This window comes from Aspergillus sclerotioniger (assembly GCF_003184525.1).
Source record: "Aspergillus sclerotioniger CBS 115572 chromosome Unknown BO94scaffold_27, whole genome shotgun sequence".
Lineage (NCBI taxonomy): Eukaryota > Fungi > Ascomycota > Eurotiomycetes > Eurotiales > Aspergillaceae > Aspergillus > Aspergillus sclerotioniger.
This window is the reverse complement of record NW_020291017.1, coordinates 407384-430673: the sequence shown is the minus strand read 5'-3', so window position 1 is coordinate 430673 and position 23290 is coordinate 407384. Positions and strand designations below refer to the sequence as shown.

Here is a 23290-nt window from a genome sequence, read left to right as displayed (position 1 = left end):
CGAAAAGTGAATTGGGAAATGGGACACACTCAAATGCAAAATTCTTTGGCTTCAATGCAGATTAAACTAAGTATCATAAATTCATTCATAAAAGTTCCCAGGGCGCTCATGAAGCAAAACAGAGATTTCCTGTTCCCGCAGCTCACATCTCGGCTTTGGCGGAGAAAAGTCGGTTTGCTTTTTGGCAGGCTGGACGAAGAGCAGCCTGGCAATCCAAGAAAGTAGTTGTTCAAGCAGACGGCAATGGGTCCTTAGCACTACCAGCTTCGCGGACAGCATTGGCAACACGGGTAGCAAGGTCATCCGCCTCAGACCGGCTTGCGGCTTCAGCATAGACACGCACCGCGTCTTCTGTGCCACTTGCACGAGCGAAACTTCTTCCCTTGTTGTAACGGGACTGCAGGGACTCAATCTTCGCCTGAAGACCCGGGGGGGACTCGAGCTTACGCTCGGCATCGTAAGCCTTGAAGATCGAACGATCCGCAACCTCCACACGAACGAGTCGCGAGGGAAGGTCGGTGTATGTGGCAAGCCATTCCTTGGGGCTCCATCCCTTGTGGGAAAGGATGGCCTCAACAAGGAGCATGTCAGAGATGGCATCACCGACCGCTTGGTTGATCAGGTCGGTGAGCGCTTGAAGGCACTCGAACGAGCGCTTTTGGGCAGGAGATTGAGGTTCGGTGTTCTTGATGGTCTTCAAGGCGTTCTCGGAGAAGGTAATCGTACCATGGCCGTTGGCCTCAAAGTAGACGCCAACATCGAAGCGCAGGGCCGCATGATGCAGATGCTTAACTCCAGTGTTGGTGCAAACGGAGGGCAGCTTCAGAACCTTTTCGATGTAGTCCGTGCTGGAACCGTTGGCATAAGCAGTCTGGACAACGCCGATCTTGAGCTTCTGCGCAATGCCAGCGCTCCGTGCAAGGTCGCCGATGAAGGATGCCGCAAGGGTGGCAATGCGATCACCATCGAGCAGTCTGAAAGTGTTGCTCTCATCCATGAAGTAGTAAACAATACGATCAGCATCGCCATCCAGCGAGGCACAACGGTCAAGAGCAGCTGCCTTGGAAGATGGCGGGGCTCGTTGCTTCGTCTTCACATAGTCGGCACCACACTAGAAGCAAGTCAGTATGCAGACGGGGAGCATGGCAAAACCATGGGCATCTTACTTCGAAATTCAGGCTATCGGGGTTGATGACATCATCATTAACCACCTTGATATCAAGGCCACCCTCCTCTGCACTGGGCAGGTACTTGATGAGTTCTCTCAGCTTGGGTCCACCAACACCATTTGCGCAATCCACGGTCAACGAGCCCTTGACCTTGACGCCACGCATCACTCTCTTGAAAGCCTCGGCAAGCTTCTCGTAGTAGCCCTGCTCCGTGGGCTCACCATACTCATACTGGGTGCCCAGGGTGTTCTTGCAGCGAACGACATAATGGAGTTGAGGAGTGGTCATGAACTTCAAATCAAGAAACTCGACCTCCGAAGCGGTTAGCGCGGCATTGATGACGGACACAAGACGCGAGCCGGAAGCACGAGTGTCACGAGCGAAGACGACACGAGCTGGGTTTTCCATGCTGACATCGATTTCCTTGATGAGCTCGTCGTAGACATCGCCAACCTTGTCAAGTGGAGCGTTGGCAAGTCTGGTGGCATAACTTTCCCATTCAGCCTACACCGGTGTAAGTTGGTTGACTCGTCGCTTTTCGGGCATTCATTGTTCTAAAAGCTTACCTCCAACATCTCACCCTATTCGATATTAGCCATTTGGTACATCACCGATGATCTTCGAGTTGTTTAGGTCCGCAGCGACTTACCATGGGATCAATCAACTTGACGCCATTGTCCTCCGCGGGATTGTGACTGGCAGTGACCATGACACCGACCCATTGTCCACTAAGCTTTCTGGAGCGAAGGCCTGCAAGCAAGCCAACAGTGAAGACTACCGTGTTGAGAAGGTCACTGGCAATACGTTGATTAGAGTGTGAGCAAAAGGGCGGCCGCGGGGTACTGTGGAGGTGGGGTCGATCCTTCGAGGTGTATATCGCAGGGAGCAACTTACGCCTTCATACGGAACTGCAAGCAAGGGAGGCAATCAGTATATCCCATTTTTAAACTGACAGAGACCCATATCCCTGGACCAAGAACTCACCCCTGCGGTGCCATACTGGAAGACCTTCCCTTCGGGCTTTGCGTACTGCGATGCCGCTTCAGCGATCGCTTTCTTGATAGCCGGGGACGCCATTGTGGCGCAAATTAGACCAAGGGGATATTGAATGGCACCAAAGGACCTTTAGAAAAAGAGGCACAACAAGTCCGGGAAGAGGAAAGTGCAAGGAGAAAATGGTAGGGCCTAAAAAATAGAAGGGAGGGTCAAAAAGCAAGGCCGAGCGAGTGGTAGAAGAGTGGGTGGGTGAGACACGCCCGACCAGCTCAGGTTAGCTCCTGCCCCTGTACTGCCACCACCAGGTCCCGAGCGGTGAGCGGTGAGCAGGGGAGGCACCCGCAACATGGCGATGGCGTGGTGCGATGATGGTGGACACCAGAAGCTGGAGGAAAGGAGTGGAAGGATGACTACTAGATAGTACCTACGGTATGCACATAGATTGACTGACTAAGTGGTAGGGTCTACTAGATCTATCCTTGATATTAGGGTACTACTAAATAGGCCTATTAGTTGGTTGGTTGGTTGGGCGCTGTTGACTCTATTATATAATACAAGCTATCCGGTCACCTGGACAGGGCCAAGGGCCGTGCGATGATGACGATGCATGCCCCCGAGACGGGCTCAATCAGGCTTTCAGCCGTTCTCCTGCCACGTCGTTCTGAATGTCCCGGATGAGAAACCTACCAATTGTCAGTCGTGCACCAATCCCAGCGTCAGTTCACCATAGACTTACAAGTACCACCACGCAGTTGGGATCACAGTTCCCAAATGCCAAAGGCTATGTGCGTCAATCAGCTCGTGCCAGGGGGGGAAGTCCAGTAATTCAAGGCTCATGGCCAAAATAATCCAGACCACAATCATTCCGGGCCAGGCCATCCACTCCTTGCCATACTTGCGATAACGATAGATACTGAAACCCACCCACAGGACATTTTGGGCCATTCCTATCACGATATTTGCAATCATGTTGTAGGTGTAATCCCATGACCAAAAGCTGAGGTAGCATACATGCAAAGTGTAGAGAAGAGCACAAACCGTAGTCAGCAGACGACGCAAAGTCGGTTTGTGTCTAGGCTCCTCTTGGTCCAGGCGGAAGATCCGAATGATCGCAAGATATAGCCCGTACATCACGTTAGCCCCTGCACCAAAATAGTCCAGCTTTTCGGTCAAGGACAGGTCTCTCGTATGGAATAACATGCTGAATGTCCAGCACGCTAAGCCAAAGTATCCGAAAACGATGTAGTAGGACCGTAGCGAGTGCCAAGAGGGTGCAGTTTCGCGAAGTCGTCCGATCCCATACCAATGAGCAAGAAAGTTGAAGAACGAGAACAGAACGGAAAACGGTTCCTGCATCCCAAGGATCCTGCGGAACGGCCATTTACCGTGGAATTGTAATACTGGGTTCAACATCGGAGGATCACGGGCGACTCGGCGGTCCGTCACAACATGTTGGCAGGTATAATCGCATTCGGAAGGACACGTCCACAACATGAGGCGGAGGTGGAAAGCTGATAGCAGATCGGTTAGCAACCTAAATGATAGAAAACGGTGGATAGGAGCTCACGAATAGCCGAATTGCCATCTTGGCAGTTCTCAGCCTGGCAAACCTGTTCGTTTCTTAGCCATTGGCTCTGTTTCGCGGGACCGTTGTAATGGTGTTTGCTGTACCTTGACGCATTCTTTGAAGTCGGGGAGATGATCACCAAGGGAGGCGGTCGACTTTCCAATGAGAGCAGCGAGAAGGAGGAATATAAAGCACCAGTACGTCTTCCTCCTTGCCGTTCCTAAAGCCATGATGTTTTCCGTATTTGTTGTTTGGCGATCAGGCGAGCAAGTGAGCTTCAGGAGTAGTGGAACGCCTCTATTCTAGACAGGCGGCATGTAGCTCCGGCGGGGGGCGGAGTGACATCGCGCGGCAATAACAATAATGATAGTTCTTGGCATTTAGAGCCACTCTTAAAGTAGCTGTCCAAGCTGAACCACCAACTGGTGTAACAGCCATACTGACAATAGCCCTAGCCAAGACGAAGGGCTCCTAGGTCACATGTACAAGTCTAAATTTGGCTTAGCGGGTGGTAGAATCAGCTAACCTTATCTGCGTTTAGCGCTTGTTGCCTTCGAGAGGAGAAATTCCTAAGAGGGCAAAAGTTAAAAAAAAAGAGGACCGCGCTCGAAGGGATCTTTGAGGCGCTCATATCTTTTCTTCATAACATCTCTATATAGTGTTACTCTTTCTCCAATCTTTTCCGTCTGACCCATTTACACTTTCCTCATACATAACTCTTTCAATTCACTTCGCATCCCACCAGACAACTGATCCGTTAATATGTCCGGAGAGGGACAGCAATCCGCAGAGTCTGCTGCAATGACCAGCAGCAGTGCTGATCGCATGGTCGGCATGGACCACGCTGAAGTGCGTTATTTCACGAGGTATGATCAAGACATGAGATCTTTCTTCGCATCTTTCCCGCTGACCAAGACCATAGTTATGATCACCATGGTAAATACTGTCAACGACCCAAGTACCTCAGTTGGATGTGGCTAATCTCGGACCCCGCTTAGGCATCCACGAGGAGATGCTTGTAAGTGAAGTCCTGCCCCAATACCCCTTCTTTCACTAACCACCCACGATCTATATAGAAAGACGATGTTCGCACTAGATCCTACCGTGACTCTATCTACCAGAACCGCCACATTTTCAAGGATAAGGTAGTCCTCGATGTCGGCTGCGGAACCGGTATTCTCAGCATGTATGTGTTCGATTTGGCCGATCCGTCGAGAAACAGGTCACTGATGCCCCTGGTTTGATAGGTTTGCCGCTAAGGCAGGTGCTAAGCATGTTATGGGTGTCGATATGTCGTCGATCATTGAGAAGGCGCGTCAGATCGTTGCTGCCAACGGTTTGTCCGACAAGATCACCCTTCTTCAGGGCAAGATGGAGGAGGTTGTCCTTCCTTACCCCAAGGTTGACATCATCATTTCCGAGTGGATGGGCTATTTCCTCCTCTATGAGAGCATGCTGGACACCGTTCTTTACGCTCGCGACCGTTACCTTGTTCCCGGTGGCAAGATCTTCCCCGATAAGGCCACCATGTACCTGGCTGCTATCGAGGATGGCGAGTACAAAGACGACAAGATCGGATGTAAGCATCCTCGTTTGTCGGACACCGTCTTTTTGCATCTGGAACGCTAATTGGCTACAGTCTGGGACAATGTGTACGGGTTCGATTACAGCCCGATGAAGGAGATTGCCCTTACCGAACCTCTTGTCGATACCGTCGAGATGAAGGCGCTCGTCACAGACCCTTGCCCCATCATCACCCTTGACCTTTACACTGTTACCACGGCCGACTTGGTCTTCAAGGTTCCATTTACGCTACCTGCGAAGCGCAGCGACTTCATCCACGCGGTGATCGCTTGGTTCGATATCGAATTTGGTGCATGCCATAAGCCTATCACCTTCTCTACTGGTCCCCACGCCAAATACACCCACTGGAAGCAAACCGTCTTCTATCTTCGCGATGTTCTGACCGTTGAGGAGGAGGAGGTGGTTTCTGGTGTCTTGGAGAACAAGCCGAATGACAAGAACAAGCGCGATCTCGACATCACCATCTCCTACAAGTTTGAGACCACGGACCAGAACCGTGCCTCCGAGGGCAGCTGCTTCTACAGGATGTGAGTACTTACTTGTCACTGCCACTAGCGGTCGCGTGCTAACCCTGGAAGGTGCTAAACACTTGCGAATCTATTGTTCTTTCGGTTGTTCTGCCGTTCGTCTTGCAGTCGATTTATGTTCAGTCAGTAACATAAGACGGTCCTGCCCTGTGGGCAGCATAGCATACTAACGGAAGTTCGCTCTGTGGATGTCGGGTTGATAAAAGGTTCTTTGACTTCTTTGTTTCTGTCATGCCATTTCTTCTCATCATTTTTCGGCGTTGTTTACGGAAGGCAAGGAAACGGCATTATCAGTTGGCGCGGTACGGAGAGACGGTTTCCATCAGGACGATTATGAAGCTCCTCGAATTTCCCAAGTAGATACCCCGAGTCGACGCTCAGTCTAACACCTCCGACGTTCTCTCTATGCATTACTTAGCTTCAAATCGATTAATTTTACGAAGTTCGACTAACTAATTTGAAGCCTCCGGGGCATCTGAACCACTTTACTGATTGATAAATTCCGGAAAATATCTGTTCTCGTATTAGCCGACTTGCCAAGTCCCATTGATCGTTATTGAATAACAATAATAATGAGGGGTTGTTATATAAGTGTTTCGGCCAAAGCGGCTGATCCGGCATCGAGCCTCGGTTTGGCCGCAGCCCCGCAACGGATTGTACTACCTTGTTGCCTGGGGCTGTTACTCCGCACTGATCTAGCTACCTTACCCAGATAAAGGGGCGTCCTTTGTAAGTTCGTGATCCCCACCATCTTTGCTCTTATTTCGTGATCCTTGGCGTTCCATTGTTATCCTTCCCCAATGTCGACCCCAGGATCTGGTCATGAATTCCCTCGCCAGGAGGTGTCTTGGCAGAAGCGTGACGTCCTGCTTTTTGCAAACAGTATCGGCTGCAAAGCCGATGAACTACACTTCCTCTACGTGGGTTGCATTCGGCATCTCATACCAATTGCCCTTTACTTGACTGATAAAAACATAGGAGCTTCATCCAAACTTCGCGGTTTTTCCCACATATCCTCTTATCCTTCGTATGTACGACGCTTTCTGTTCGACGAAGAGGTACTAATATGGGTTTCCATATAGCGTTCAAACTCACAGACCAAGAAGTGACGGACTTTTATACACGTTCCGGGGGTTCTCCTATTCCTGACGTCCCGAAATTCGACTATCGCCGCGTCGTCGACGGTCAGCGCAAGCTCACCATCATCAAGCCCCTTCCCCCCACCAGTGCGGGCAAGGAGTTTGAGCTGCGCAACAAGGTCATTGGAGTCTACGACAAGGGTAAGCCCGGGACAGTGGTTGAAACAGAACAGACTATAGTGGAAAAGGGAACGGGTGAGGTCTACTCAAGAACTGAAAGTAGCGGTTTCTTTGTTGGTCAAGGTAACTGGGGTGGTCCAAAAGGCAAGGCTATCCATGCGGATCGTTTCATCACCTTCATTTGGTTCAATTGCTGACTCGTTTTGCAGGCCCGAGCAACGTGAACTATCTTCCGCCGGATAACAGAAAGCCAGACGCTGTACATGTAGTTCAAACAACTACGGAGACAGCTCATCTTTATCGGTGAGACTAGTGCTAGCGTAGTGGGAAAGGTGGATCCTCGGATACTGAGTTACTGACACCTTCGGTTACCTAGGCTCAATGGGGACTACAACCCTCTCCATGCTACTCCTGAACCAGGTGAGAAAATGGGCTTTGGGGGTGCCATTATTCATGGCCTCTTCAGTTGGAACTCTGCTGCCCATGGTGTTCTGAGAGAGCTTGGGGGTAGTGATCCGAAGAATCTCAAGGAGATTCAGGCGCGTTTTGCTTCACCGGTTAAGCCTGGTGACAAGCTTATCACTGAGATGTGGAGAATGGGCAGCTCTCAAGGCGGTTACGAAGAAATCAGGTTCGTGACTAAGAATGATAAAGGCAAGGCGGTCCTGAGCAATGGTCGCTGTCTGATGAAGGTCACTGGCCCGAAAAGCAAACTTTGATTGGCCCTGTTGTCTAGTTGTAGATTGTGGAAGAGGAAATTCGTGAAAGAATGTACATGTGCGGATCTTGATGAAATGTAAAGGCAAACATAGCCACGGATATGGAGTTATGGGGATTTATCCGCCAAGGACAAGCTCTGAAATTCTGGATTGCGGCCCGAGGCCGAGATAACGGGTCACACGTGACATGGGACCTAATACGGGGTCTTTGCGGAGAAACAGTGACTCCATCCTCAAGTGTCATCGCTTGGTATATGGTGAGAGGAACCATACATAAAATGGCCAAGCTCTCCTTTCTTAGGGCGCTTATTTCCCTGAAGCATGCTAGGTAAGACCCTCGGGGGTTTCTCGCATGTATCCAGTAGTGGCTGATCGAGGTGCTAGCACATCGCATTGCGTGTCATCACTTACCCGGAGATATGTATTGGTAAGAGGCAGATCAGCGAAGCTATACAGAGCCCTGGGAATCCTGACTTGCGGAACTCATCGGTCATAAAGCCTTACCAGTTATCATTCAATCTTACTCGGCGTCCTGCTCTCCTCCGTGAAATGTCGTCTGATGCAAGAATCGCGCCAGGCTCTTGCTCTGCAGGTAAGAGCGAGGATTCCTGGCCATCGCACATGGAGAACTCTAAGTGGAAGTCACTGAAACTTGGCCATGGGGATCAATACGGGCCCTTGTAAGGATATCAATGGGATAGCTTGGATCACATGCTGATATTAAGTCACAGTGGAACGTTCTGGCTTCGGTAGGCACATAGTACTTCAAGAAGCAGTATCACACATGTGCACAACCACTAACCCATAACTAGGGATAACTGCCAATGCTCCAGATGCATCCATCCTGATACAAGACAACGAATTGTTGATACTTTCGCGGTAGGCAGACAGGATAGTCTCTTGGTTGAGTTTAAATATTGATTGTTCTTCATCGCAGATACCCGAGGACATCAGCATCAAGACTCTCGCTTATGGGTTGAAAGGTGTGGACATAGAATGTAAAGTCAATCTTATCCCACAGTCTTATTTCAGGGGCTGACGTCACAAAGGGACCGACGGACATCATGCCTACTATCCTTTCTCTTGGCTCAGAAGCAATATTTACCATCATGACCCCAGGTTGAACGTGAAACCGACCTTAAAATTCAGGTAGCTCAATCCGAGTTGCAGCGATTGCCCTTGGTATGTCACTAACTTTACTTAGACGGTCCAAAACATACATTCCCAGCAAAGATGAGACATTTCCAACCTTCTCGTATGCCGAAATCATGGCCGACGATGGGGCTCTGCTTGGCTGGCTCGATGCCATAGTAAGTTATGTCTCCATTCCCCGACTGGGATCGCCTGCTTATGCTGCGGAGTACGAGTGGGGGTTTTCCTTTGTTAAAAAAGTTCCTGTCGACCCGGAATCAACCGAAGGCCTCATCAAGAGGATTGCTTTCATTAGAAACACCCATTACGGTAAGACCTCAGGCCTAGGATTTTCCGTGTGGCCATTCTAATCCTTCTCTGTCGATATGAAGGTGGATTCTGGGATTTCACCGCCGACTTGACCTTCAAGGATACCGCCTATACGACAGAATTCCTCGGTGCACATACAGACAACACATATTTTACCGATCCTGCGAGACTCCAACTCTTTCACCTTCTATCCCATACCGATGGTGATGGCGGAGCTAGCCTACTTGTAGATGGTTTCCGGGCCGCTTCCATTTTGCGTGACGAGCACCCGCAGGACATCTCAGTATTGGCATCAGTGAGACAACCTTACCACTCGAGCGGCAACGAGGAGACATGCATACAACCTGCAGAGCAAGCCCCGGTCCTTAAGAGTCACGGTCAGCTAAACCGGCTGTATCAGGTTCGCTGGAACAACTATGACCGGGCAGCCAAGAGTGACTGGAATTGCGAAGAACAGTCTGAATGGTACACTGCGGCACGACACTGGAACGAAATCATAAGTCGCAAAGACATGGAGATCTGGACACAGCTTGAACCAGGAACGGCTCTCAGTAAGTGTCTGCGGGTAATATCACTGGCGAATCCGAGCTGATCTTTCATAAGTTTTCGACAATTGGAGAATGCTTCACGGCCGCTCGGAATTTACGGGAAAGCGCAGGATGTGCGGTGGCTATGGTGAGTACCCGGTTGCTTCTTCCTTCTAAGACTGCCTGGGCCGGCTTTAATTGCCGGGATTTTATATTATATTGGTTTTGAGGAACAAGTATACTGACTCTAACCAGTCAACAACGATGACTTCATTTCGCGGTACCGTCTTCTCAGGTTCGGCCGCGAACAGGTCCTGAGAAACATCGGCAATGCTCGTCCGGAACAGGATAACCCGAACTTTTACATCTAGTCAATCGTTTCGTATGGGTGGTGTGCCCAGGCGGGTGGGATGCCTCCGATTTGACATCAGGGAATGGTTCTCATGTACATATGGTAGACATCAGTTAAAAGAAGCTCTTTGGGCGTAGTGGTTGGTGCGCCGGCCTATTTGTAATAGATCACGTGATGCAGGCCGGGCAGCTGACGTTGTTTGGCCGGAGCTCAGAGCATCACGACTCCAACACAGCTTAAGTTCCCTAACCATCATCACCTTCGACCAACCACTTTTACCCTCCGATTCGAATACCTTCTTCTTTCCCTAACCTTTTTATTCCTTATACGACCACACTCCATCTGTCACCATGTCCACCTTGGAAGATCTCGACGACCTTGAACGTGAGCAGAGAGACAAGAAGGACCAGGGGAATGGCGACGGTGACGGCAGGATGCCCGAAGGTGAAGGGGATGCTGAGATGAAAGACGCCGATTCCAAGAAGGACGAGGCTAGTGGACTCTTGGACGAGGAGATCCTTGGCTCAAGCACAGCGGACATCGTCAAGCGACGGCGGATGCTGGAGAATGAGCTGCGTATAATGAAGAGCGAATACCAGCGGCTGACCCACGAGCAAAACACGATGAGAGAGAAGGTCAAGGATAACCAAGAGAAGATTGAGAACAACCGGTAAGCTCCGAGTCCGGCTGCCTTCGGTCCGCCGGCGTCTGCTCGACGCAGTGGCAAGGCATAACCCTGGTCATGCGCTGACTGTCTGCCTGATAGGCAATTACCTTACCTTGTCGGGAATGTCGTCGAGTTGCTGGATCTGGATGTCGAAGCTGAGGCTGCCGAGGAGGGAGCCAACATCGACCTTGATGCTACCCGGGTGGGCAAGTCGGCTGTCATCAAGACGTCGACCCGTCAGACGATTTACCTCCCGCTTATTGGTCTAGTAGACCACGAGAAGCTCAAGCCTGGCGATCTGATCGGTGTCAACAAGGATTCATACCTGGTCCTGGATACGCTACCCGCTGAGTACGACAACCGTGTTAAGGCCATGGAGGTCGACGAGAAGCCGACGGAGAAATACACCGACATCGGCGGCTTGGACAAACAGATTGAGGAGATTGTGGAGGCTATCGTGTGGCCCATGAAGGAGGCTGACAGGTTTAAGAAGCTTGGTATCAAAGCACCGAAAGGTATGTAATTGTTCGATTCTCCATCCTAGCATGGACGCTCTGACACACGCCTTTCTAGGTGCTCTGATGTATGGCCCTCCCGGTACGGGTAAAACCCTCCTCGCCCGAGCCTGTGCGGCAGAGACAAATGCCACATTCCTTAAGCTTGCCGGTCCGCAGCTGGTGCAGATGTTCATTGGTGACGGTGCCAAGCTCGTCCGCGACTGCTTCGCCCTTGCCAAAGAGAAGGCGCCCTCCATCATTTTCATCGACGAGCTGGATGCGGTCGGTACAAAGCGGTTCGACTCCGAGAAGTCTGGTGATCGAGAAGTGCAACGAACCATGCTTGAGCTTCTCAACCAGCTCGACGGGTTTGCATCAGACGATCGGATCAAGGTCCTCGCGGCCACGAATCGTGTTGATGTCCTCGATCCAGCCCTGCTCCGTTCCGGCCGTCTGGACCGCAAGATCGAGTTTCCCCTGCCCAACGAGGAGGCGAGAGCCAACATCCTGCAAATCCACTCCCGCAAAATGGCTGTGGATGACCGGGTTAACTGGGCGGAACTGGCACGCAGTACCGATGAATTTGGTGGTGCTCAGCTGAAGGCCGTGTGTGTGGAGGCGGGTATGATTGCGCTCCGGAAAGGCATGAGCAAAGTAGGCCACGAAAACTACGTCGATGCCATTTCGGAAGTACAGGCAAAGAAGAAGGACACCAACATGGGGATCTATGTCTAACTTGGCCATCGTCATGATTCTTGCAGGATGGCCCTCCGCTCTGTACTCTGAGCTATCCTCATGCTATGTATGTACGTCTACCGGGGCTTGAGGGGTGCTATTCACTATTTCTCCTGAGCCTAAGATGCTATTACCTGTCCTATTCTGCTCGGATCGACGCCACATAGATGAGTCGTAATGATAGTTTCGAAAGAAGAGGGTTTCATTAATGTTCCATGTGGATATTGTAACGGGTGGGTTATGCCGCATGCGGCCCGTGTAGAATTGTCACCGGTCAGGTGATGACCCCGCCATGCATTCAAGCAATTCCTCCCTTCGCGTCTGATCATGGATGATCGATGGACCCACCACCGCATGTCCTTACCTCTGTCGTTTTAATTTGGAGTATACCCTTTCTTATTTCTCCAAAGTACGGATAGGGAAGAGAAATTCAACGAAAAGTGAAAAGAAAACCCCCGAAGTGGAAAAAAAAGGAAACTCCATGATGGATCAAGTCGTTCCCATTCGACTCAATCTTCCCTTCCAGCATTCAAATCCACTTACAGGCATTCTCATATGATTCACAAAATATAGAGAGAGATAAAAGAGGCCGTACAACAAGCGCTAGATACACAGAAATTGCCTGATTAATAGTACAGTTACGTGTCAACTGACCTGCAAACAGAGCTGGGACTTATTAAAATATAAGGCCATGTATCCTTGTCAAACTCGAACCGAGACGAGTTCAGAAAACCACGGCGTGGCATGAGCAGACAAGTCCGCAAGAAGCGTCGGATCAACCGTTTTCAATGTAACCAATGAGTGTTTGAGACCACAGGGATATGGCATTTATGCATTCAACGACTGGGAACGGGGCCATGGCGCCAACTCTACCCGGCTTGCAATGACACACCCCTGCAGGCAGAAGATAACGACACGATCTTGCAATGCGACAGCGACGTGTGTGGTCCAAAATACCAAGACCCATACTATGGGACTAGCCCTGTCAACGGGAAACGGATTCTTTCCCCCAGTGACAGACGGGGCAGGAGTGGCTTCGGGAAATCCCAGGTATACAGCCGTCATTCTGAAGAATCTGAGTTGTGCGAGAAAGTCCGCAGAGACGAATAGCCTATTCAGCTATCTAGGTTACCTGACACAACGAAGGACTGGTCTTAATATGGAGGAGAGCCATGTTGCACGGACGATCGTGATTCACCGACCAGCTATATACAGATAGGCTATCAGGTGAATTGTATTTTACTGATCATGATGAATATTGGCACTAGGGATCCTGGGTCGTTATCGGCCGTCAACCATCTAATGCACTGGGTGGATCTTCCAAGAATTTAGATGCCCCATGAGCTGACACTTCTTGCGGTACAAGACTCGCAACTTGTGACAGGGTCAACTCACGGCCATGGAAGTTTCTTTTCAAACCTAATGAATTCGGCTCGATTTCACTACCTTACTCTAGCCGGTTGTGCCTTTTCACTAGGTACAACGCGCCCCGGGCGTCGAGAGCACAACAGATACGACATCTATTGCGTCAGACTATGATTTTGTGGGGCTTGAATGTTCATCCCTAGTCTTCCTGGATCCGCCGTTACGGTGTTCTTGCTTTTGCTGAACCCGGGGGGTAAGGGGGCGCTGTCGCGTACCTCGTATGGGGTACTCTGCAAACCATCATCCCTGTCGAAACTCGGTTGCAAAGTGCTACCTAGTTGCATGGCCAATGATTACTACCTGATCTGTGTCGTTGGTCGTAAGTCGCTCTCCCGAATCGCCCCGGTGATCACGGCGAGGTCTTTCCTGCTTACTCCGGCACGGTTTTCGAATGCGTTGTTTCTCTGACAAACAGCTTTATGTAAAACAGTGGAAGTTGGAATGAAATGGGCGCATCTCCTAATGGCCGTCTGTGACTCATGTCACCGTATAGCGACATTTTTTCTTAAAGGCTATTGGGGGATTAAGCCCAATAACATGCACGCTACTTGGCTGAGTATGCCCAATAGGAGGTCTGGGAAAGTCCAGGCCACGGGCAGCATTTCAGGACGGCCGGACCCTTTGATGATGTCATGATATATTGACCATACGCATTGAGAACGATTGGGCATCCAGAAAGATAGCCTTGGTACGATGCACGTCCAGTTGGAATGGATGAGGGAGAAGAGGCAAGGGGCAGTCTAAGCGACGCACTCCGGTAGGTCAGTTATGCTTCACGTCCAGTGCTGCCCATCTTCAACAACGAAGAACAGACGGGCCCCTTCTAGCCGATGTTGGAGCCCACGCTGACTACATGTCAGGTCGGAATGTCAGATCCCAGTGGACGCTCCGCCCCTGATTCTGAGAATTGATCGCCTTCATTGGTCGTTGGAGGTGGCGGACCATGCAACCACCCACCGTGAATGCTCCGTACTTGCCTGCCTGCTGCTTTGAGCTTCATTATTATCCCTGGGCTATGATGCATCGGCCAAGACCTGGAAACCGAATTATTTGACATGGATTCCTTCCCTTGAGAAAAGTCTCCAGCTCAGAGATCCATAATCAAGATTGAAATCATCAACTGGTGTGCCTCCATCTTACGCTCCCCGCTAGAACATTACCCTACTTGCCTCCGCTGATCGGCAAAAGACTTCTAGTCATGCTAAGTCATTAGGGTGTTTTACTGGATAGACCACGTTGCTGGCTCCCAGTCCTATGATGGAGAGAGACCCTATCAACTCCTTCGGTCGGGGGTAAGAAAAGTCTTCCCAGCTGACAAACGCTCAACCGAGACATGGTGTAACATAGGCCAAGCCTAAGACAGCTTTGCGGCAAGAAGGGGTGATCAAGCTACGAATGACAAGATGCCGAGCATGATCCATCTCAGGAGAGGTCACTTCAACCTGATCACCTCTAGAAATGAAATGAAAACAGGACCAGTTGTGTGAGACAATCGGCGGAAAGGTCCGGCTTCCAGTGACCGGCAGCACCCACTTTTAGGCCCTGTATTGATGCCAACGCATCCAGCCTCGGACTCACCTGGTGAAGCACGGTGCCGAAGGAAAGCGGAGGAAGCGCAACTCCAAGCCCATACTTTGCCCCCGCCCCCGCGCAGCCTAATTTATAAATGCAATCTGCCTCTGATCAAAACTCACGGTCTCATATATCCATTCGCAATGGAACAAGCTTCTGACATGACCAATCTTTTTCCCGACAACGAAATGTCCCCTGTCGATAAGGGCAAGTCCCCTGTTGGCAAGGGCCAGACTTCAAGAGTCTCCGAGCCCGGGCCATCATGTCGGCATCCGCATTCGTCGGAGGCTGAAGCCACAACGTGTGCTGGCTCACATTCATCTACTGGATGTCTAGATTGCCGACGTCCTTACCCACATGGTTTCACCCCCCCCGCTGGCATGTCCATCATGTCACCGGCCTTATTCTGATGAGGAGAGCTCATGCAACCCCTCTGCTCCTCCGAAGGATGACCCATCCGCTCCGCCCGAACCACCAAATGAGGTTCAAATCGACCCTCATACTCCATCACATCGCTTCTTATATTTTTTCGAGTCCGAGACATACGTCTATTTTCTTATATGGATTATGCAAACCATAAAGGAGTTTCGTGATTCCCGGGTGGTAATCGTGGGGCAGGTTGCACGCCAATACCATCTAGATGCTGGTGTAATTGAGGTATGTCCCTTTGTGATATCCCACGGGCGGATAGATAGCTTACTCAATACAAAAGAAGGTTGAACTTGTTGTTCAGTCGGAGCAAGCACCGGCAACACTTAGAATCGCTCTGCTCAATGCGCGAAAAGGACTCTTTACACCCCTCCGCAAGAATTCTGTCAATAATGACGCTGACCTCTAGATGAGGTTCTTGGGCGGAGCTGTCGGTATAAAGATCCACACTTTTCCCGTTGGAGGTCCACTGCCGCCAACGGTTGATGACGAAAGAATCTATCGTTTCGCCCTACGACGCACCAGTCAAACCCTTGGAGACCTCCTCCCGCATTCACTACCAATGCTCCCGCTGCCCCTTCTTATTCTGAAGGCGGCCAACGATTGCCGAAGAACAGGGCCAGATGATGCAGAGCTCGTGTGGACCTTGGCCCAGAAGCTTGATAGGAAACATCGGTGGCAGGATTGGCAGCTCTATGGGTTGAAGGATAACCTTGGAAAGCTCGTGGGGGCAGACCCCGGGAAGGCCAAGAAAAGGACACGGGACGAGTGGGTGGAAGCCCTCCGTTTGGAAGAGCAAACTGGTCAGTGATGTTAACTAGTTGTTTTGATTGACATGTGCCCTACGCCTAAAGGATGGTCTGTGTCTAGTACTAAGATTGATGATATTGGATACTGAAGCTACAAATAAAATCCCCCCCTTCCGAGCCTCTACTCCACTCGCCTAGACCGCGCATCGATTTCTTCACCTGAGAGGCCCCTCATCTGCTTTTGATATTCTAGTTCTCCCTCGAAGTCTGGATCAACTCCCGATAATATGGGGTCCATCAGAGTGCCTTTCGCCCGCATGTCTTCCCATAACAGATAGAGTAAGGCTTTCAGCTCCCGTTGACAATCTTCCTGTTGATCGACGATCGTCAAACGGTCATAGATTGTAGCAAGAGGCTGTGGGAGGAGGCGAGGACTGAACAATTCCGGGGGAAGCGACCTAGCAGAGTCCCGATGGAATTCCTGGAGGATGCAGAGCCAGGGCCAAGTGTTGCTCCTGAACTTGTACTTTTTGGCAGGTAAATCACGCACCTCTTGCAGGATTATCGACTGCACCCACGGAACAGGCTTGAGGATCTTGACCGGGTAGAAATCCTTAGCATACCCGAAACCATCACAGTTGGCAAGGGGGAGATGGTGGTTTTCCATGAAAATCGGGTCGTCTTTACTGGGGCGGCCAACGGGGGGGTCGGGGAAGTTGCGGAGCCACTGAGATTTCCGTAGCAGACCGATGGCGAAGTAATCGGGGAGTGACCTTTTGGTAGAAAGACAATGGACGGGCCACGTATAAGCCATGTGGATTTCGGCTGGGCGGAACTCGCCAGTCAAAGCCCGTAACTCGGTTGGGATCCTCTTTGTGTCCATCGGCTTTGAGTACATCGAATGCCATTTTCAGGTATTCATCCGGGATCACCACCGTAATTTCATACTGCAATGGAGTACGTTAGTATTATTTCTATTCCTCCGGGGAAGGGGGGTGTCGTCACTTACATAGTAAGTACTGTCAGTCACTAGCATTAGTTCGTACATCATTCCACCCCAGATCACATAGGGCACCTCCACCTCAGTAAGTGTCTTGGCCACTGCAGCGGTGGCCATGTATAGATTTTTCTCCGGGTTCTTCTTCTTCCTCGTCGTCGTCCTTTCCTTCCCTTTTTTGTTATCTGTCCGTCTCATCTTGACGCAAGATAGTGTAGATTTGAAGAATCTGCAAATAAATAGCACGCAGTTTGGTGAGTGACACGGCGACAACAATGATGGACGCATCCAAACAAGCCGGGAGTGAACGCCTCTATTTATGTCCTTCTGAGAGTCAACAACCAGTTTAGATTCCACTATCCCGCTGAACATTCCATTTTGCACAGAGAGGGACCACGGTATGATCTCCATTCTCCCAGCGGGTATCGTCGTCGAACTCTCGTCATGGTAGTAGCAGTATCCCGAGCCCTGCAATCTGTCCGAGTCGATTCATGATCGATCATCCTGATATTTAGAAAACTTTCCTGGCCTAGTTGTCACTATCCTGATCAGACATAAAGCAAGCATTCTGCAGATGGTTTCCTTGAGGCCCTGACTGGAGGCTTCCGTGTGGCTGGAGGTGGTTGTCGAATCTGGACATCTAAACAGAGGATCTACTAACTTGATTCGAATCCTCGGCTGGGAAGATGGTGATCTCCTGTATTAATTATGAAGATGTGAATATCACTTGATAACATACATTCATATCGCGTTGCTTTCCGATATAACCCCTCTCCCTCTCTCCTTTTCTCCATGTTCCTCAATAAACATACCAAATCACTCGAATTTCCTCAATATCAAACATCACCTAATGACTCCCACTACTATACAAGCAGTGACCGACGATCCTGAATAAACAAACATACTCTCCCCCCCCCCGTTCAGATCTCAAACCCATTCCTCTATATTCCATACAGAGAACAAGGTAATATATCATCTGGATTGAGATCACTGACACTTGCATCACATTCCTCGTAAAAGTCTAGTTGGTTGTTAAATCTAACTACCTAATCTAATCGGATCTTATCAGATCACATGGTAGTGGTACATGGGTTTCCGGGACGTGACGTAGATCATTATGCACGTACCTACATCCATGTATAGTACGTGTGTCTATTATATTCATGGTCTGTGCAGATGACACATCTCCTCTACCTCTACCTCTATCTCTATCGTGTATTGTTGTACCATGAAACAAGTCAATTATGCCCAGGCACGACTCCAACCAGAAATACCCCAACATCTATGGGGGGGGGAGGAAATACATTCCACAAACAGCACCGATACCACCGAACAAGCAGGCAGCTCCCGAATCAGTGACTTCAAAATAAGCTGACATTATCTAGGTGTATGATTTCCAGTTGAAAATCTAAATGGTTGTTGAATGGTGTAAATAACAGGCAAACGTCTTCAATCAGGGGACGGACGGACAGACGCGCCCGAGAAACTCTACCCTGCCATTTACAATGCAGGCTTTTCGGCTTCTACCTTGCTTATCTTCGGGTACTGCCATTGATAGGATTTGTATATAGCAGTTATTGATAAGAGCATGTATCTCAATAATAGACGGATGATCACTAAACTACTTTGTAGTATGTATGTATATGTATGATGGAATTTCAATACCGGACGGACATACTTAACCACCCACTACGGTGTTTTCGCCTCTTTGGAGGTTCACCCGTATATACAACAATGCACCATAATGAATTTTTGCTGTATTATCTATGGCAGTAGGATTATTGAAAGAATTTTATTTGATCATAACAATAAATGACTAGTGGATGACTCGCCCGGCTGATCGGAAGAGGAATGGTATTCTGAGTGTTGTGTCAGGTTGGCGGGTTTGGGAAGTAGATAAGGTAGGTCGTTCGATTTTGGGCGCGATAAGTTTAGACAAAGACCGATGGGAATCATTAAATGTCTAATATCCAGGGATGAGAAAGGATATAAAACTTGATTTGGGGGATTTGAAGTAAGAATGGCGTGTTTCATGTGACATTTAGTTATTTTGAATGGTGGATGATGCCTGGGTGCCGACCGTGGGAATTGGCGCTGGTTGGTGGGGAGGGGAGGAGGGGGACGAGAGAGAGAGAACTGGATTGTGCTGCGTAGAGCTTCTTGGGTATCGGGTAAATAATAAATAAATAATGAAAACAATAAATGATAAAATAAGAGGTGGATGATGATGATGGTGGTTGTAGAGAAACAAAAAAAAAAAGATAAAAAAGATTGGGGCAAGCCGGGCTTGAACCGGCCACCTTCAGATTAAGAGGGACATCCTCGGAAAGGATGAAGCCTATGGCCGAAGTTAGAGCTTCAGTCTGACGCGCTCCCAGATGCGCCATTGCCCCTTATTGTTGTAATACACACTGTTTTTCTATCTCTTGTAGGCCATTAGGTTTGTTGGGTGATCCACTTTACAGGGCAATTTTGGCCCTGGATGGCAGAATGAATGGATTTTGATATAGTTTTGAGTGAGTCCTTCTATTATTAGACATTTTGAAAGCTGTTTTTCTGTCAATAATGGTGAATTTTATGACTAGTCGCGGTTCAATTGCAGTGGTTGGATACAGAGAGGTATGGCCCGTAGGTGTGTATCGATTTAATAAGTACCCTCATCTACCAAATCAAATATAAAAAGCCCAGATAGTCCCGGTATCAACATGACATGGGGAATTAGTAAATGGAACGTATCGTACAGTGGACGATATGCTTTGCAGGATGAGAACTGAGGGTGAAGCTACGGACTAGCTACAGGAAAAGGGTCGCGATAGAACGCCGAGTATGACTGGCACTAATCTCCATGCTGAAGAAGGACTCGTTCAGCCACACGCCATCAGTCCTCAAATCAGACCATCCAGCACCATTGACTCTACAAATCCAATCGCTGGTATGAACAATTGATTCCCCATCTGTTACTACCCAAAGCATGCACATACCTCATAATGTCAAAGCTACGGCCTCATCACAACAAGTACGGGGCAATGGCGCATCTGGGAGCGCGTCAGACTGAAGATCTGGAGGTGGCCGGTTCAAGCCCGGCTTGCCCCATTACTTTTTTTTTTGTGAGGCATTTATATGAGGAGTTCGTTCTTTTTCTACCATGTGGGGATTTCACTCGCGTTGCTGTATGTGGGACGGGACCGCTTGTTGCTTAGTCAGCTTTGAGTCAAATGACGTAGTTAATCAACGGTTGGGCGGCCCATCCCTTCGAAAACACCACCTCGAATTCCTACCCGAAGCCATTCGACCACTACAGATGCCACCAAAAACACCTATCTCATCAAAAGCGCAGGTGGAACAGGAAGGCAGGATCCTTCTAGCCATTGAGGCTATTCAGAAAGGCCAATTCGCCAGTATTCGCGAGGCAGCGCGTGTTTATGATGTTGCTCGAACCACTCTCCGCGCTCGATTATCTGGACGTGATTTTATTAAAGATATGGTCCACGCACGTCAAAAATTATCGAAAAACGAAGAGGATTCGCTTGTCAAATGGATTCTATCTCTAGATAAGCGAGGCGCAAGTCCCCGGCCGCTTGAAGTCAGAAATATGGCTAATGTGATCCTATCTAAACGAGGTCATTCAACCCCCGAAGAAGTAGGCATCAACTGGGCCTACAGCTTTGTCAAACGGCATGAGACCCTCCGTACCCGTTTTGCCAGACGATACAACTATCAAAGAGCTAAGATGGAGGATCCTGAGATTATAAAAGACTGGTTCAATCGGGTCCAGGAGGTCATACAAGAGTACGGGATCTCATTAGATGACATCTATAATTTTGATGAAACGGGGTTAGCTATGGGAATAATCGCTACATCTAAAGTAGTGACTAGTTCTCAGAGAGCTGGCCGGCCGTCTCTAGTTCAACCAGGGAATCGGGAATGGGTTACTTCAATTGAGTGTATTCGATCTAATGGGGTAGTTCTACATCCGACTCTAATCTTCAAAGGCAAAACACACCTCAAGGCCTGGTATGAAAGTCGATCCGTTCCCTCTACCTGGAGGATTGAAGTCAGCGATAACGGTTGGACCACTGATATAATTGGACTTCGATGGCTTCAAAAACACTTTATCCCGTTGATCAGAGGCAAATCAGTGGGCAAGTACAGCCTCCTGGTGCTTGACGGCCATGGCAGTCATTTGACTCCTGAATTCGATCAAACCTGCACTGAGAATGATGTTATTCCTATTTGTATGCCTGCGCATTCATCCCATCTACTTCAACCTCTGGATGTTGGTTGTTTTAGCGTGCTTAAATGCGCGTACGGAGGCATGATTCAAAAGCAAGCACAATACGGCCGTGATCATATCGACAAGCTTGACTTCTTAGAGATCTATCCTAAAGCGCACCAACAAGCTTTAACAAAGTCAAATATCATCAGCGGATTTAGAGCAACAGGTCTTGTCCCTTTAGATCCTGATCAAGTGCTTTCCCAGCTCAATATTCGCCTCAAAACACCACCTACTCCAGGTAGTCAGTCAAGCGGCTCAGTGCTTCAAACACCACATAATATAAGACATCTTTTAAAGCATCAAAATACAGTAGAACAGCTACTTCGGAAACGGCAAGCAAGTCCAACTTCACCTACTCACTCTACACTACGTCAGCTCCTCAAAGGGTGCGAGCTAGCGATAACGAACTCGATTATACTGGCCAAGGAGAATGAGGAACCACGCGCTAGCCATGAAAAGCAGCTACAAAAGAGGAAGCGTTCGAAGAAGCAGGTGGTCTATACAGAAGGCACTACCGTTGAAGAGGCCCATGGTGCGATCCAACAAGAACAGGAGGTGCAAAATGATGAAGATGTTGAGGTTGAACCTCAACCTCTATCTACGGAGACCCCCTCGCGCGCGCCTCCACGCTGCAGTAATTGCTTCATTATTGGTCACCGACGTACGCAGTGTTTGAAACCACCTAGTATTTGATTATATAGCATTTTTATAAGCGTTTGTGTTGAATTAAAGGCTTCATTTTGAAGATATCGAGCAGTTCGGGCAGGCGGGTGGGCCGCCCAACCGTTGATTACGTTGGTTATGAAAGTGATTAGTCATCATCAAGAAGGCATCCGTACCCTAGGTTGGCGCCCTAGCTATTTACAACCACAACCTTTGCAAAACTACCAAGGCGGACAGTATCAGCTACCAGAGTATTGCTCCATAAACTTGGCGATTCATTCATTCCTAAGACAGGCCAGTGGCTTCCACTGCACAGAACAGCTAGTCTTCCCATGATGTTAGAATGGGCGAATTGACACTGTAGTGAACTTCATAGCGGCATCTGTCTTATGTTAGGGACTTACTATAGGATACATTATATCCCACCATGACGATTATATAAGGTTTCCGACAGGTCAATCAATAGACACAAGGAATGCAGGCGACATTCCAATGGGATGTGTAACTATACTATTTCCAAGAGAACTGTTCTCTTGTCTCACTTGGACACTCACATGTCACACGTGGGTCTGCTGGGATGGGATGATTTACAAAAGTACAAGGTATGACATGATATGCAGTGTATCATGTATATGTTGTGTGACATCGATATGTTGTTGTCAATGGAACCATGCATATACATCCGCTTTGTTTTAAACTTTCGGTGTTGACTAGCTGAATTGTACACGTGGGTATGAGGGTGACACACGGATATACACGGGAATAATGGAAATGCCATGCATGTGAAAAAAGAAAGTGACACAGACGGGATATCAAATAAAGAAGGAACAAACAGGACAAACAGAGAAGGGGAAAGTGAAACCCTAAGTTACAAAATAACATCGCGGACAGAATGGTCCCTATTCCACCTATGAATATCAGCTAAAGAATCATATCAGATGTCAAAAAATGACAACTATGTAGTACAGTAACACGCAATGATAGATAGTGGAACTGTCAAGGATGATGATTGACCACGCAAAAGCGTAAAAATACTTAAAATGGGGCAAGCCGGGCTTGAACCGGCCACCTCCAGATCTTCAGTCTGACGCGCTCCCAGATGCGCCATTGCCCCATTGG

General features: G+C 49.1%; 7 protein-coding genes and 3 non-coding genes across 10 annotated transcripts; 5 read left to right on the top strand and 5 right to left on the bottom strand.

Annotated features, from left to right (window-relative positions):
• Positions 1–49: 49 nt before the first annotated feature.
• agm1 (phosphoacetylglucosamine mutase PCM1) lies at positions 50–2519 on the bottom strand. The gene is made up of 6 exons (XM_025606113.1): positions 2154–2519; positions 2064–2077; positions 1819–1963; positions 1736–1750; positions 1167–1673; positions 50–1111 (listed from the first exon to the last, which is right to left on the bottom strand). The coding sequence occupies exons 1-6, from the start codon at positions 2244–2246 to the stop codon at positions 230–232; spliced, it is 1656 nt and encodes a 551-aa protein (XP_025464290.1). The 5' UTR covers positions 2247–2519; the 3' UTR covers positions 50–229.
• Positions 2520–2711: 192 nt separating this feature from the next.
• On the bottom strand, positions 2712–4109 carry BO94DRAFT_538352 (PGAP3/PER1 family protein). The gene is made up of 4 exons (XM_025612474.1): positions 3837–4109; positions 3733–3775; positions 2902–3676; positions 2712–2848 (listed from the first exon to the last, which is right to left on the bottom strand). The coding sequence occupies exons 1-4, from the start codon at positions 3960–3962 to the stop codon at positions 2794–2796; spliced, it is 999 nt and encodes a 332-aa protein (XP_025464289.1). The 5' UTR covers positions 3963–4109; the 3' UTR covers positions 2712–2793.
• A 219-nt stretch (positions 4110–4328) lies between these two features.
• rmtA (protein-arginine omega-N methyltransferase HMT1) lies at positions 4329–6372 on the top strand. The gene is made up of 7 exons (XM_025612473.1): positions 4329–4606; positions 4648–4653; positions 4731–4750; positions 4809–4918; positions 4980–5311; positions 5372–5843; positions 5895–6372. Exons 1-7 carry the CDS (start codon positions 4495–4497, stop codon positions 5899–5901), a joined length of 1059 nt encoding a protein of 352 aa, XP_025464288.1. The 5' UTR covers positions 4329–4494; the 3' UTR covers positions 5902–6372.
• A 271-nt stretch (positions 6373–6643) lies between these two features.
• Positions 6644–10180, top strand: BO94DRAFT_473330 (putative trimethyllysine dioxygenase TmlH; the record flags this gene model as incomplete). The annotated part of the gene is made up of 16 exons (XM_025608473.1): positions 6644–6763; positions 6822–6870; positions 6926–7267; positions 7312–7405; positions 7479–7777; positions 8184–8248; positions 8320–8501; positions 8553–8570; positions 8634–8700; positions 8759–8819; positions 8871–8970; positions 9026–9131; positions 9183–9282; positions 9345–9833; positions 9886–9957; positions 10065–10180. 16 exons carry the CDS (start codon positions 6644–6646, stop codon positions 10178–10180), a joined length of 2280 nt encoding a protein of 759 aa, XP_025464287.1.
• Positions 10181–10246: 66 nt separating this feature from the next.
• On the top strand, positions 10247–12226 carry BO94DRAFT_205269 (proteasome regulatory particle base subunit RPT5). The gene is made up of 3 exons (XM_025606112.1): positions 10247–10831; positions 10928–11343; positions 11402–12226. The coding sequence occupies exons 1-3, from the start codon at positions 10512–10514 to the stop codon at positions 12058–12060; spliced, it is 1395 nt and encodes a 464-aa protein (XP_025464286.1). The 5' UTR covers positions 10247–10511; the 3' UTR covers positions 12061–12226.
• A 2974-nt stretch (positions 12227–15200) lies between these two features.
• BO94DRAFT_549255 (uncharacterized protein) lies at positions 15201–16297 on the top strand (the record flags this gene model as incomplete). Its single annotated transcript, XM_025613436.1, has 3 exons — positions 15201–15358; positions 15477–15714; positions 15896–16297. 3 exons carry the CDS (start codon positions 15201–15203, stop codon positions 16295–16297), a joined length of 798 nt encoding a protein of 265 aa, XP_025464285.1.
• An 88-nt stretch (positions 16298–16385) lies between these two features.
• Positions 16386–17169, bottom strand: BO94DRAFT_538347 (uncharacterized protein). Its single transcript, XM_025612472.1, has one exon. It carries the CDS (start codon positions 17047–17049, stop codon positions 16417–16419), a length of 633 nt encoding a protein of 210 aa, XP_025464284.1. The 5' UTR covers positions 17050–17169; the 3' UTR covers positions 16386–16416.
• Positions 17170–19504: 2335 nt separating this feature from the next.
• Positions 19505–19625, bottom strand: BO94DRAFT_t245. The gene has a single exon. It is a non-coding gene; the product is annotated as a tRNA-Phe (tRNA).
• Positions 19626–20252: 627 nt separating this feature from the next.
• On the top strand, positions 20253–20325 carry BO94DRAFT_t250. Its single transcript has one exon. It is a non-coding gene; the product is annotated as a tRNA-Phe (tRNA).
• Positions 20326–23212: 2887 nt separating this feature from the next.
• BO94DRAFT_t244 lies at positions 23213–23285 on the bottom strand. Its single transcript has one exon. It is a non-coding gene; the product is annotated as a tRNA-Phe (tRNA).
• Between the last annotated feature and the right edge of the window lie 5 nt (positions 23286–23290).